At 43.4% G+C, this 15,999-nt stretch overlaps 1 protein-coding gene across 3 annotated transcripts in view; it reads right to left on the bottom strand.

The window, feature by feature from the left end:
* SCCRO4 (DCN1-like protein SCCRO4) overlaps nt 1-15,999 on the bottom strand; it is a 139,155-nt gene that overhangs the window by 34,681 nt on the left and 88,475 nt on the right. Inside the window, exon 1 of one of the 3 annotated variants that reach the window (XM_067791609.1) lies at nt 11,205-11,275. The exons of the other annotated variants lie outside the window; for them this stretch is intronic. Coding sequence (XP_067647710.1) covers nt 11,205-11,242 — 38 coding nt within the window. The 5' untranslated portion in view covers nt 11,243-11,275. Of the gene's footprint in view, nt 1-11,204; nt 11,276-15,999 lie in introns of those variants that run through there. 3 annotated transcript variants of the gene reach the window in all.

The following is a 15,999-nucleotide window of genomic DNA, read 5'->3' on the forward strand; positions in this document are numbered from 1 at the left end:
TTTTTAGCTTACAGTGAATCATTTAGCTCCAAAGGGTTAGAACTGTTCCTTAATTGCCTTCGAATCGCTTTCACATTCATATTCTCCTCGCGCTCAATCAATACCAACCTAAGTGCAATACTAACGTTACTTTATAAATTTTTTATTTCTAGTTTTGTTTTATTTTGAGGAAATATATGCTTGGTTACAAAATTTTCACAATTGTAAGTAAATTATTTGTTCACTTCTAATTCACAATAGAGCATCAGCTGTTTCGAAGTGAACTTTTGTTCGCCCGAAATTGCCGATAGGCGGAAAAAGTTCACCCGAACAAAAAAAGCGAAGGCGAACACTTTTCCGCGTGAACTGCGCGATAAGGGTGATTGTGTTTTATAAATATATATTGTGACGAATATTAGTGACACTAAGTGATACTCACATCACTAGTCTGCTGCTAAGTAAATTGAGCCACAACAACAATAAAGCAGGCAGTCACTTGTATCTACATAAACGAATCAATCATTGTGTCTACACATATGTACGCACACGCAACGGAGAAGCAACGCACAACCACATGCATATAGCTGAGATACTCCAAAAAGTATGCAATCATTTGCGCAAGTATCGCTCACATATACACACGCATGGGCTATGAGAGAAGTTATAAATCGTCCATCTGTAGTTACAGCTGAGTAATTTTATAGCTGATAACTAACTAGTAAGTTATGGAAATAGAAGCGTCTTGAAATTTGTCAACGAGGAAACCGCACAGAATAAGAGCAGCAACAGTTGAGGCACAAAAATCAGTTTGATTTAAGCAAGCTATCAGTTGCGAAGTATAAGTATTATTGTGAAGTACTTTAATAAAGGCCATTTTTCATTATTGAATAGTGGAGTTATTTATTCAACAGTTTAGTGATTCGAACGTTAGTAGATGGTTGCAAATAAGAGGAATTGCACTAAATTCGTTCAATTGGTGTCAGAAGAGGAATTGTTGAATAAAATCTGGAGATTTCGAATACAACTTGGACATGGCAAAGTTAAGTGAATTAACGATCCACCAACTGAAAAAGGAGTTGGAGAACCGTCTTTCTTCCGTCTTCGACTTCAAGCACGGCTACGAGAGGTATTGGAGTTGGAAGGAATTAATGTGGACAAGTATGTCTTTTATCCTGGCGTGGAAGAATCAAGAACAAAAATTGAAGAGAAAAACGAAACATCGCAGACAGTTACCAGCACAGACTTGAACATGATATTGGCTGCAATATCTGCACAAACATCGACCGTAACATCAATGTCGTTACAAATGTCATCTCAACTGGAAGAACAGAAGACATATATGGCATCACAATTGGAAATACAGGAGGCACGCATTTCAGAAATGTTCAAAATGACGATTTAAAAGGTCGTATGGAGCAGTTGCAACTAAATCGCCGAGCTGCTTCAGCAAGAAATCCAAAGGTAAAAACACCATCCTTAGACGCTTCTGTTCCTTTTCAGGTTTTTAAACTACAGTTTGAGAAGACCGCAGCAGTGAACAGCTGGAATTCTGAAGATAAAGTTGCAGCTCTATTCGTGGGGGCCAGCAGCCGAAATCCTACAGACGATTCCCGAAGGAGAGCAGAACCACTATGAAGCATTGATGGCCACTGTCGAGAGACGTTACAGAAGCGAGCATAGGAAACAGATATATCAAGTTGAGTTGCAAAATTGCTACCAAAAAGCGAATGAGACTTTGCAGGAGTTTGCGTCGGATGTCGAAAGACTGGCCCATCTAGCAAATGCGGACGCACCCGTGTAATACACCGAGAGGGTAAAAATCCAGAGCTTCATAAATGGCATACGAGAAGTGGAAACGAAACGAGCTACATATGCGAATCCAAAACTAACATTTGCTGAAACGGTATCGCATGCACTGACTCAGGAAACAGCCTCACTTTTGAGTAAGCCCTCGTACAAAGCACATCGCGTGGGAGTGGAAAGGCCAAACTGGGTAGACACAATTATGGAAGTACTGAAGGGGTCACAACAGAAAAATGCTGGAGTTATGAAATGTTTCAAGTGCGGCAACCCAGGTCGCATTATACGTCATTGCAGCACCGGTTATAATAGTTCCAACAATGTGGGTGGCCGTAAACGCAGAGCTGAAGGAGATGAGCAAATCTCCAAATCTACGCAATCGTTAAACTAAAGCGAGTCAGCCCCAAGGGGCAACAGCTGGCTCCCGCAATTGAATGCCCCATAATCTCTATATCACAATTTGGAAGAAGGTCAAACAATCCTACTGTCGGAGGACATGTGGATGGAAAGGAACGTTTACTGACTGTAGATACGGGTGCATCTCATTCCATCATTCCAGCGGATTTAGTCAACAAGAAGATAAGACCATTGTATGGAGCAAGATTGTGTACAGCCACTGGAGAAGACACCACGGTTCTAGGAGAAGTATCATATGAAGTCGCAACTGGGAACGTCACGGTAGTACACAATTTTATAGTGGCAGAGATTGTTGATGAAATCATAATTGGAGTGGGCTTCTTAACCAACCAAGGCATCAAGATCGACATGCAAAGCAAGACGGTGCGATATAACAACATGGATGTGCCCCTTAATTTCGGCTACGAGAGAGACTACAGCAGTAAACGAGTCCAGGTGGAAGAGAGTCAGCAAATACCACCAAAATCAGAAGCAGTCATCTGGGCAAAGGTTGATGGAGATTGTGGGACAAACAAATTGTGGGTTGTCGAAGCAGCAAACAAATCAACACCGAACATACTTGTAGGAAAAACCCTGGCTATAACAAAACAAGATGGACGTATCCCGGTAAGAGTACTAAATGAGTTCAAGTCACCACTCAAACTGACCAGAGGAGCTATTTTGGGAAGATGCCAAGAGGCTGAAGTAATAATCAATTGTGAACAGCTCCAGGAAGAGGTTTCAACTAGCAATATTGATCTTTCAGATGACATCATGGCATGGACGGAGGGACTAGAGGAAGACTATCAGAGTTAGGCAAAACAACTGCTCCTAAAGTACGCCAACATATTTGACCAAGATGGCTCCAAGCCAGGCCGCACCAACGTTGTGAAACATCAAATTGACACTGGAGATGCGAGGCCGATCCGTCAAGCTCCACGTAGTGTTCCTCTGGCGAAGCGGGAAGTTGTGAGTCAAATCATACAAGAAATGAGCGACAGCGGCGTGATCGAACCATCAACTAGTCCATGGAGCTCACCGGTAGTACTTGTAAAGGAGAAGGATCGAAAAATGAGGTTTTGCGTGGACTACCGGAAGTGGAATGACGTTACGAAAAGGGATAGCTACCCATTGCCAAGAATTGACGACACTCTGGACTCGCTCTCTGGTACGAAACGGTTTTCCACACTGGACTTGAAAAGCAGCTACTGACAAGTGAAAGTGAAGGAGGAAGACAAAGAGAAAACAGCCTTCAGTGTCGGTGATGGTCTTTGGCAATTTACAGTGATGCCTTTTGGACTATGTAATGCACCAGCTACTTTTGAAAGACTCATGGATCAGGTACTGAAAGGACTACATTGGAAAACATGCTTAGTGTACCTAGACGACATCACCGTATTGGGAAAGAACTTCGAAGAAAATCAGAAGAACTTGGAGGAGGTTTTCCAAAGAATAGCTGGTACTGGTCTGAAACTAAGTCCCAAAAAGTGTGCGCTGTTTAAAAAGGAACTAAATAATTTGGGTCACAAGGTAACGACAGAGGGCGTCTGCACTGCGAACGAAAAGACAGAGGCTGTAAAGGATTGGCCAAGACCACAGAACCTACATGAATTGAGAAGTTTTCTTGGGCTGTGCACATATTACCGCCGATGTGTACCAAATTTCGCCAGCGTAGCCCATAGCCTCCACGAGCTTACAAGAAAAAATAAAGCTTTTGAATGGAAGAAGGAGCAAGAAGTGGCTTTCCAAAAATTGAAAGAGCGTTTGTGCACCGCCCCATTGTTGGCATATCCGATTCCAGGAGCAACATTTATTCTAGATACAGATGCGAGTGGATATGCTATAGGAGGCGTTTTATCACAACTGGTCGATGGACAGGAGAAGGTAGTTGCATATTAGAGCTCTTCAATTGCAAAACCAGAGAGGAACTACTGCGTTACATGGAGAGAGCTATTGGCATTGGAAGAGTGCATTAAACATTTTCACAAATACCTCTACGGCCAGCGATTCCGCGTCAGGACAGATCACGCAGCGTTGAAATGGCTTCTGCAGTTCCGTAATCAAGAAGGACAACAATTGGCACGGTGGATCGAGCGACTACACAGCTATGACTTTTCCATTGAGCATCGAAAAGGTAGTACCCATGGAAATGCTGATGCAATGTAACGAAGACCGTGTAGTTTGGAATGCAAGCACTGTTCAAAGGCCGAGGCTAAAGAAGACATTATAGATGTCCGGCTAATGACTATAACATGTACGGATGAATGGGACAAGGAACAACTAAGAAAGTGTCAGCTAGAAGATACTGATCAGTCACATGTTATGCAAGGGCTCGAACGAAACGAAAGACCAAATAGAGAGATGTCGGCAGAGTCCCATTGCGAAGTCTTATTGGGCACAGTGGAACAGTTTAGAATTGATATCCGGTTGCTTGCATCGAATATGGGAGAGTGAGGATGGTCAATGCAAGAAGAAACTGATAGTTGTTCCCAGAAAGAGGATTCCTGACGTGCTCAGTGGGCTGCATAATGGTCCAAGCGAAGGTCATCTTGGAATCCCGAAGACGCTCGAGAAGATTAAACAGAGATTCTATTGGATTGGTTGCCGTCAGTCGGTCACTGAGTGGATTGCGAACTGCGAGGTTTGCAGCAGAGCGAAAGGGCCCAAAACCCGAAGTCATGGCCAGATGAAGCAATATAACTCAGGTGCGCCATTTGAAAGGATCGCTATGGATGTCGCAGGTCCATTTCCTACTAGCAACTGCGGAAACAAATATGTACTGCTGGTCATGGATTGTTTCAGCAAATGGCCAGGGGTATACCCAATCCCAAATCAAGAAGCGGAAACAGTAGCAGAAGTGTTTATAAACAATTGGGTTGTAAGGTATGGTGTACCAATAGAGTTACATTCTGACCAAGGCAGGAATTTCGAATCAGCTGTGTTCCAGGAAATGTGTAAATCATTGGGCATTCGAAAAACACGGACAACTGCATTGCATCCTCAGTCCTATAGTATGGTGCAACGATTCAATAGAACCTTGGAGGAACCCTTAAGGAAAGTAGTCGACAAGTTCCATAAAGAGTGGGCTACACACATATCATTATTCTTGATGGCTTACCGATCGGCAGTGCATGAGACAACGGGCCAAACTCCCGCAAAGGTAATTTTTGTTAATGACCTTCCACTGCAAGCTGATTTGAAGTTTGGGACAGATGCCAATGCGGAGAGAGATACTGAGAAATCCACTGGTGTCTTGGAAGAAGAGATGAAAGAAATACACAATCTTGTAAGGCAACGAACGAAGATTATAAGTGACAAGATGAAAGCCAGATGCGATAAAGCAATTAATTCGGAAGGCTTTCGGAAAGGAGATTTGGTGCTGTTATACAACCCACAACGGAAAAAAGGTTTGTCCCCAAAATTGCAGTGTAATTGGGAAGGCCCATACAAAGTTTTAAAACGAATCAACGATGTAGTTTACCGCATACAAACCATTGGCAAACCACGAACCAAAATGAAAGTGGTTCATTTGGAAATGCTGGCAGCGTTTAGATCAGGAAATTTGTCTGATCGGGACGATCCGACTTAGGTGGAGGGCAGTGTGACGAATATTAGCATCACTAAGCGATACCAGCATCACTAAGCCTATACTAAGCAGCCCCTCGTAGTACGTAAACAAATCAATCATCATCTACACACATACATACAAGGCAACGGAGAGATACTCATAAACTCACATATACACACGCATATGAATATACGAGAGGCTATAAACTACAAATACACACGCCTATAGCTGGTAACCAAGCAGGAGATTCTAGAAGGGGAAACGTCTAGGCATTTGGAGAAATATGCGGACAAGGCAACAGAGAGTATAAAAGCAGCGCAAGCTGAGGCATGACTAATCAGTTTTGATTTAAGCACGCTATTGGTTGTGAAGTTAAGTGTTATTGTGAAGTACTCTCAAAGTAGTCTAATAAAGACCATTTTGCATTATTGGTTATTGGAGCTATTTATTCAACAGTTTAGCGATTCGAACGTTAGGAATAAACGGAATTTCCCTAAATTCGTTACAATATCTGTAGTGAGGCCAATATTGGAATACTCTTCGATAATCTGGAACCCTAGTTATCAGACCCACTGCGACAAATTAGAATCGGCTCAAAGCAATTCCTGCTTTTTGCGCTAAGGGACTTACCGTGGGAGCCCTCAAGGATTCTTCCTCCCTACTCCTGCCGTTTAAAACTTATTCAGCTCCCCACGTTACAGAGTCGTAGGGAGATGGTAGGTGTGTTATTTTCAGATCGAATTTTGAAATGCACGAACCTCTTCGTTGTCTGTGTACTGATTTCAATACATAAGCACTGCAAAATCATTGCTACGTATGACTCACTGCTCGTAATAAAAAATATCTACTGACTACCTTAAATACGAAATGATTTTGGTGGGTGGCTTGGAATCACGTCCATTCCAACCTGCCAGACATCGCAGCCCTTCTTATTGTGTGTTAAATATACAAGTAGTACACTCTGTGGAGGGTGGAGCCGTGTGTAGAAGTCCGCGAAGGTTAGGTTAGGTTGAACTGGCCGGTCCATGAGGACCTCACATAGACTGATTGAGTCCGTAGTGTTAACAGAAGTTTCTTTTAACGACCAAACTGAAAAACCCTATCAAAAACCAGGACCTATGTTATAAAATAACTCCGTCCTCTTGGCAAATACTAGAAGTTTCCTAGGACTTAAGCCACTTGCTGCTTCTAGATCTGACAGCTGTATCACTCCTAATAGCTGGAGTCTTAGCCTGGCAAGTGCAGGGCACAAGCACGTGCGAACGTGCTCGATCGTTTCCTCATCCAACCCGCACTTCCTACATCTGCTATCACTGACCAAGCCTAATTTAAAGGCATGTGACGCCAGAAGGCAGTGTCCAGTCAGAATACCCGTCATGAGTCTACAGTCCTCTCTTTTTAATGATAGAAGCAACTGTGTTAGTCTAAGGTTGTAAGACCTACACATAATCTTCGACACTTTACAGCCCGCGCTTGGACCCACGCCTTTCCCGCTTGGTCGATCATGTGCACCTCTCGCCTTCGCTTAATCTCGCCGAATCTAATTGGGACGTCTACGCAGCAAGCTTCAAGGGATGCGCCTTTTTTAGCTAGTTCGTCCGCTTTTTCATTCCCATCTATTCCCATATGTCCTGGGACCCAATATAGATGTATGCTTCTCCCTGCCTCGATTCTCTCCAGAGACTGCTTACACTCTAACACGGATTTAGATGCTGTGCTATGCGAGATTATTGCCTTAATTGCTGCTTGACTGTCAATATAAAAGTTAACACGGTTGCAGCTTAAGCTATTCTCTTCCAGGGTTTCTACTGCTTTGGTTACGGCTAATATTTCCGCTTGGAAAACGCTACAGTAATCCGGCAGCCTGTAGGATTTGCTTATTTCCGAATCAGCGCAGTATACCGCAGACCCTACGCCTTCCCCTACTTTGGAACCATCGGTGTACACATGTATCGCCTCGTCCGCCATTTGCGCATCCTTGCGCCAACCGTCCACCTCTATTGTGGCCTTAAGATCTCCCTCAAAGCGCAGATAGGGAATCAGGTAGTCTGTTCGTCTTGTGATTGATGACGCTATACTACTATGGCCATATGGTCGGCGCTCAGGCTGCCCCGAAGCACCGAGCCTGGTTGCGGTCGTTAATGCTTTGTTCTTTGCTACCAGGTCTACAGGTGGAAGGTGCAGAACGGCATACAGTGCAGCCGTCGGGGTTGGTTTCAGGGGTCCCGTAATGCTAAGCATCGATAGTCTGCATACCCCCGCTAATTTATTGAGGTATGTTGTTTTTTGTGTGGCTTTCCACCAAACAAGAACTCCATAGTATAGAATAGGGCTTACAATCGCTGTAAAAACCCAATGAGAAAGAGAAGGCGATAGGCCCCACGTACACCCCGGCATTCTTTTACATGCATAGAGTGCCGTTGAGGCCTTCTTGACCCTCTCCTCGACGTTGAGCTTCCATGACAGCTTACTGTCTAGGATGATTCCTAGATATTTTGTGCAAAGTTTCTCCTGTAAGGTCACCCCTCCTAACTTAGGCCTGGCCCAATTTGGGACCTTGTACCTCTTTGTAAACAAGACCATATACGTCTTCTCCGCATTGACTTTCAACCCGACATTTGATGCCCAGGTATGAATATCCCGAAGCGCCCGATCCATCAAAGAACTAATCGTTGGAAGGCACTTTCCACTTATGACAATTGCAACGTCATCTGCGTAAGCCGTAAGTTTTACGGGTCCCTCATCGAATTGCCTGAGCAGTTGGTTGATGACCAGCGTCCACAGCAGAGGTGATAGCACCCCTCCCTGTGGCGTGCCCCTGTCCACTGATTTCGTGGCCTCGTACAATCCCCATTGTGATGTAATGTTTCTGCAATTTAACATGCAGCCGATCCATCTGATTAAGGCAGGATGTACTTTAATGTAATTAAGACCATCCATAATCGCCCATTTTGCAATATTAAGAAGTCTGCGAAAGTGGGAAAAGTTTCTGACTGCCATTCACCTGGGAATGGCCAGAGCGATCCTTTTGCATGCGGTTCAAGTGTCCTCTGGGTAGCCGCTAAACATCCGTTTAGCGGTGAGCTAATGTGAGAAGGGGACAACCTGGCTAGGCCACTCTGACAGAATCGGTTTAAGGGTTAGCCGGGGAGATCTCATCGGCAGCGTCTGTACACCTCTAGGTGCGGCTGCAAACGGGCGTCTGTCTTGGAGCAAACGACTCGCTATATAAACGTGCAAGTAATATTTTCACCCCCGCTGACCGGGTTGTGCGCTGGGCTTGGGACCCGCCACGTAAAACCATACTCCAATGAAATATACCGACAAGCCTCGGATAAATACACTCTCTATTGATGACGACCATGGCAAACGTTTGAAGGACAATGAATTGAGAGCATGCACCTGGAACGTCCGCTCCCTGAACGGGATTGGTGCAGATGCCCGGCTGGTTGATGTCCTCGTCAAAGCAAAATCTGACATCACCTCCAAGAAATGCGTTGGACGAAGCAAGGAAGAAAGAAGATCAAAAATTGTGAACCTCTACGCGTTGGCGATATAATTTCGAAATAGTAAAAGTAATAGTAAAAGTAACTTTAGTTACTGAACGTTATTAGCCGCGTGACTTCTTTGTTTTTTGCACTAGCGGCCGCCGTGGTGTGATGGTAGCGTGCTCCGCCTACCACACCGTATGCTCTGGGTTCAAACCCCGGGCGAAGCAACATCAAAATTTTAGAAATATGGTTTTTCAATTAGAAGAAAATTTTTCTAAACGGGGTCGCCCCTCGGCAGTGTCTGGCAAGCGCTCCGGGTGTATTTCTGCCATGAAAAGCTCTCAGTGAAAACTCATTTGCCTTGCAGATGCCGTTCGGAGTCGGCATAAAACATGTAGGTCCCGTCCGGCCAATTTGTAGGGAAAATCAAGAGGAGCACGACGCAAATTGGAAGAGGAGCTCGGCCTTAGATCTCTTCGGAGGTTATCGCGCCTTACATTTTTTTTTTGTAATTGTTGAACCATTTCCGCTTATTGTCTTGTATTTGGTTTGTTGTTGTCACGCGCAAGACTATAAGTGTTCGGTCAGCAGTATGGCCGCATGCGTTATTATTGCGGTATTGAATTTTTATTTGTTGTTACGTGCAAAGCTGTAGACGGGCCGTCAGCAAATTGGTTACCTGTGTTAACTTACGTCATGCTGGTGTGTGAGGGCCAGGTGGCGCGGTAGCAACTGATGGTCGGAATTTGCTATTGTTCGAAGTTCAGAAATTGTAACTCTTAACAACAGCCGAAAAACTGGGGGAGGAGCCTCAAATGTTTTAAAGAAATCGCGTCGACGACGTGTATTAGGAGTTAGTCCAGAACATCTCCTTCGATGAAACTACGCTTTGCACGGACAGACAGACAAAGGTGTGACCATTTTAAGTATTGTATTATTTTTTCGGCTGCCGCAGCAGTATCAGATCTTAGGACCGGCCTTAGGTTCGAAGTCTCCCTGGAGTAAGTGAATGAAGGACGGTCCCTCCTCAAGGGGCTAGATATTCAATTTTTTTATCAATCCGCGAGAAATTGAGCCGCGTTACATTGAAATATCAGCCATTGGTCCTGGCGAAAACCCCGTATAACTGCAGTATACATAGTCAAATAGCTCGTAACTGTTAGACTTTCTTTATTTATAAAACCTGAAATTTTGCCAGCGCATACTACCAACTGAAGAAGGAATTTTGGTGTATTATTAAGCTCAAGTAGTAGTGGCTTTAGCAGATATCGTGCAAAAAATAGACCTTACTTTCGTCATTTTATAAAGGCTGATTTTCATATATTATCTTCAATGCTCTTTCAAGTTTAGAAGGATTAAAAGTGTCGGGCTGGACAAAGTTACTATGGAAAGTGTCTGTCAAAGAGGCTGCTTATACCGTTATGAAGACAGTATATGAAAATCATCCTTTATAAAATGACGAAATTAAGGTCTATATTCTTGCACATTTTTTGCAAGATGACTCAGGCTTCATAATATAACAACTTTCTTACTTCAGGTGAATGGGTGTTTGGGGAATTTAAGCTTTTATAAAATGACGAAGGTTGGCATTCACGGCCCCTAATAGAACCGGTTGCCGTGGCAGGTCCGAGATGGCCGAAACTTCGATTTGTTTAAATAGTTTTGTTCATAACCTTTCATAAATATTATTTTTTAAAAAATAAGAAAATCAATCGCCACCGCAACCGCTGTGGTGTGGCAGTAGCGTGATCCGCCTCTTACACAGGGAACGTTCTGGGTTCAAGTCCCAGCCGAAGCAACATTACAATTTTAATTATATTTTTAGAATAGTTTTTTCAGCACTTCATGGGGATGAAAGTCCCACTATTTCGATTTTTATATAGGACAACAGCACAAAGTGCGGTTTTTACACCAACATTTTTTTGTATTTTGTATTTGTATTTCTATTGTGTGTATGTTTTTTGAAATACCTTTTCACTATATTAATTTTTGGTATTCTAAGCTTCATTTTTGAGCTTATTTTTTGTATTATGTATGTAAATCCAACACGTCCAATTGTAAAACTATGACTAGCAATCGCTGCAAAATTCCTTCTATCACACCACAACTCTCTTATCAGTTAAAGAAAAGCAAAAAAATAACAACAAACTCGCAAAAATTATACTGATAAAATGCTAATTCAGGAGCTATCAATTAAACTGATGGTGAAATTATATACGAAAAGGGTGTTTGTTATATTGTTGAATTTTTATTCAATCTACAAAACTACCCGGAAAACCAAATTAATTTGAGGTCTTTGGCAGCATAAAGCCGGATTTACATAGAACGCTTTGCTCGGCGCTTCAATTTCACAGATGTGTTAAAAATTTTATGGAAGTTTGTTCTTTGAGTGCAGGATTCACCGGGCAATTCCTGACATAGAGGTCCGACGCCTGTTTGTGGAGTTCATTGAGGACCTGCTTGTGTTTTTTGGCTTCATACGGCTGGGTTCTCAGGTGCCGTATTTCCTCATAATGTGTTGGCTCATCAATCAGATGTCTGTTCGGATGCCCAGGTTTCTGGGTATTCGACAGGAACTGTTTGGTTAGCATTTCATTTCTCTCCCTGATGGGGAGTATTCTCGCCTCATTATGTAGATGGTGTTCTGGGGACATTAGAAGACAACCCGTGGCAGTTCTGAGGGCGGTATTTTGGCAGGCCTGTAGCTTCTTCCAGTGAGTAGTCTTTAGGCTTGGCGACCATATCGGGGACGCGTAGCATGCAATCGGCTGGCCAATTGCTTTGTAAGTGGCGTTTCTTTATCTTTTCCTGAAGTACTGCCAGCAAGAACTTGGGGGTGGGGAGGGAGGGACGGCCTGAAGGTTTAATGTGGCCATATAAATCGTTCCCGAGATGGGCGGCTAGCACCTTAATGGTGCTGTGTTAGCAGAGCGTACCGGATCTGTATCCGGCAAACGACCATCACATCGATAACACTCCCCAAAGCCTTCGGGGAGTAACCTTATCGCTACAACAACAACAACAACAGCCAGCAAGATATTTGAGGATTTTATTACGGCTCTGGATTTTCGGTACAATTGCGGCTGCGTGCTCACCAAAATATAGATCCTGATAAAACGTCACACCCAAGATTTTGGGGTGTAGGACAGTCGGTAGCGTAGGGCCATCGACGTGTATGTTGAAAATGGTCGACATTTGCGACGTCCATGTTGTAAATAAGGTCGCGGAGGATTTAGTCGGTGATAATGCCAGGTTTCGAGAAGCGAAAAAACTGGAGAGATCAGTGAGGTAGCCGTATTTTGTTGCAAAGCCCATCATTCTGTGGGCCTGGGCATGTGGCCACTATTGTGCAGTCATCGGCGTAGGCAACGATAGTAAATCCTTCTGGTGGCGAAGGTAGCTTTGATATGTAGAAGTTAAACAAAAGTGTGGATAGGACACCAACCTGTGGCACGCCTTGTTTAATTCCTCATCGATGTTATCGATGTTGATGGTCCTTTGCCGGATATAGATCCGGTACGTTCCGGTAACAAAGCACCATTAAGGTACTAGCCCGACCATCTCGGGAACGATTTATATGACCACATAGGACCTTCAAAGCCATCCCTCCCACCCCACCCCCTAGTTCCATGAGAAGCTTGCGGTCGCCAGTGCATCGTCTGTTAATGAAAGAGGATTCACCGCGGGTAGGTGAGGTTGACAATTGAGTTGGAGAAGCTATATACTGCGCTGGCAACCCCTTGAGAGGGTTGCGCTACACAACCCCTTGAATCCCAAGGGCCATACCACCCTTCCACCTTCTAGATCCATCAGGAGTTCGGGATCGCCAGAGCCTCGGCTGTTAATGAAACAGGATTCTCTATGGGTAGGTGATGTTGACAATTGGGTTGGAGAAGCTATATATGTTTGGTGCCTTATGCTGGGAGGACTGGAGGATAGGAATCGCGTCTTTTCCAACCTTCCTTAAAAAGAGTGGCTTCCAGACTCGTCCGTTTGTCACGCTAGTAAATATGCTGATCGGAATCCCATGGCATTCCGACAGCACATTCAACAGAACTAAGTGGTTGTAAAAATGAATTTAGGCCTTAACAGCCGTAATAATAAATAAATTAAAATTAAATATATTGCGCTGGCAACACAACCCCTTGAATTAATTTGGTATTTTAGTCGCCTCTTGCGACAGGCATACCTGCCGTAAAGATATACACCGCCGATAAACGCCGCCGCCGCCGATTTTTGTCGTTTTTCGCACGCCACCACCGAATGTCAAAAATATCGGCGCGGGGGTGGCGGCGTCCGGCGCGTTAATATATTTTCTACTCGTTTAAGACTGTTTAGGCCATTTATTGTTCATGCCGAAAATTTGTCGGATATGGCGAAAGTGGTATCAACGGATGCGCATCACTGCCAGTTATAAGAATCCAATTGCGAAATTTAACTCTTTTTAACTTTTCAAAAGTTATTTAAAAAAAAACTGGCTTTTTCGATGTCAGCATAACACGGACTTCATCCAATTCACCAAGTTGTTAAAACAAAACACTGAAAGAAAATTTATATAATAAATTTATATGCCCACTTTGCATATTTTTTTTTTGTCAAAAAATTAATAATTAACAATGAATTCAAATCAAATGACCCAAGGCGAACATGTTTTCAAATTGTCCTTAAGTTGTTAAAAAAAGCAAATTACCCAAAAAAAGGTGCCGATTTTTTTAAAAATTTTATATTGCGATTGGCTGAAAGATTAAGCGAAATCAGTGATGCAAAATCCTATAGTAGGTTCTAGGGGCATAAACACTCCTTTGAAATGATCCTTACCTCATACTTAAGTTGGGGATATATGTATGTACGTATGAGAAGGGTTTGAAAAATCCCTTGGACTTACATTCAAACATCTGTTGTTTATTTGCGAAACTATACAACAGCGTCTGAAATGTTAATTTTGATTTTCACACTTCATCCTTCAACACCCAAGTCTCCCGGTTTGACATTTCCCAAAGTTGGCGGCCCTATGCAAAACTAGTCCCCTGGATTGAACCACATTGATTATTGCCTACGAACCAAGTTTAAATATCACCTACACGTTACGGCTCCTTTTACAAATGTGAATACGTAGGCACATATATTTACCAGGTCAGGCTTTGTCCTTCGCAAGAACACTCACAGTGGTGAAGCAAAAGCTTTCCCAAGACAGTCGAACTAATGACTGTGTGTGCTACTACCCTAACGTTGTGGACAATCGAACTAGTCTGAAAACTGAACTACGCGGTCATCCATAATGAGCTCTTATATCATAACGCCGGAAAACAGCAGTTAACATCTTTCAACTTAAAATCGGTCGACTTTCATTCTAAAATATCGTTTTGATTTAACGAAGACTATTGAAATCTATGTTGTGAACACAACCGTCTGCAAACTTGGGTCTACATTTTAAAAATTTTATCCAGGGTCCTTGTAAAATTCTAATTATGTAGATGCGTCGAGGATTATACGATTTTCACCCATGAGTTACGCAATGACATCCACTTAGACTGCTTATGATTTCGAGGGCGGCATCCTTGGCCGAATAATCACTCCCTAACGTTTCAAGGTATTTCTCTGGTGCAGCTCGGCAGCATAGCGCGTAAAAACATCCGTTAGAAAGTCTTCGGAGCTACACCTAGAGCTTCTAGGAAAGTGACGTCAACGAAGGTATGAGTTCGAAGTCGCAGTCCTATAGCTTCTGTGCTGGCATATGGTGTGGCGGTCAGGAGACGTAGTAGCGACTGGTGGTCAGAATTGCTACTGTTCGCATATCGGGAATTGTAGCTCTTCAAAACAGCCGAAAAACCTGGAGGCGCCCTATGCCACGAGAGTCATGAGTATTAATAGACAATTAATAGCAACCGTAAGTCGCCTTTGTGCGTGACCGCCAAGGAGCCACAAATGATTTAAAGAAATTGAGAATTAAGGACTTAAAAAGTGTGACCATTTTATGTACTCTGTTTCTTTTCAGCAGACGCAGCAGTACGAATTCCAAAGACCGGGGTTAGGTTCAAAGCCTCTATGGAGTAAGTGAAAGAGGGACAATCCCTCCACAAGGAGCTACTCTTGAAATTTTTTGAACGATCTGCCAGATTTTGAGGCGAAACTCCCGGATCTTTCGGAAATGGCCAAAACGTTGATTTCCTTAAATACATACAAACAAAACCTTTCGTAAATATTATTTTTTTAAATAGAAAAATCAAGCTTTTTAAAGTAGAACACCGGCGTAAACCTCTAACCTCCGCGGGTATATTCTAAGCCCCTAACCCGCTGGATATTGTGTCATTGTGCTTAGTCGGGTTCGATAGGGACTTTGCGGTGGGCCATAGCTAACCTACACCGGCAGAGGTTACAATTCTGTAAGTGCTACTCCCATTTCGCTCGCTTGTGTTCATCCACAAGCAATGTTGTTATTGTTGTAGCAGTGCTTCGCCCCACCTAATAGCTGCGACCGATCACAAATTGTCATCAATATCCTCTAACGGGAGTCCAAGGAAACTTGCTGTTTCAACAGGGGTGGACCATAATGAAAGGGGTGTTAGAGGCGTTGGTTCCACATTACAATTAAAGAGATGGTTGGTGTCATGTGGGGACACATTGCAAGCGAGGCATAAATTTGGTATGTCGGGGTTGATTCTGGATATGTAAGAGTTTAACATGTTACAGTATCCAGAACGAAGTTGAGCCAGAGTGACTTGCGTTTCCCTGGGAGTATGCGTTCCTCTTCCGCAAGTTTTGGGT

The sequence above is a fragment of the Eurosta solidaginis genome, chromosome 5 (genome assembly GCF_040869045.1).
Source record: "Eurosta solidaginis isolate ZX-2024a chromosome 5, ASM4086904v1, whole genome shotgun sequence".
In the NCBI taxonomy this organism is placed as follows: domain Eukaryota; kingdom Metazoa; phylum Arthropoda; class Insecta; order Diptera; family Tephritidae; genus Eurosta; species Eurosta solidaginis.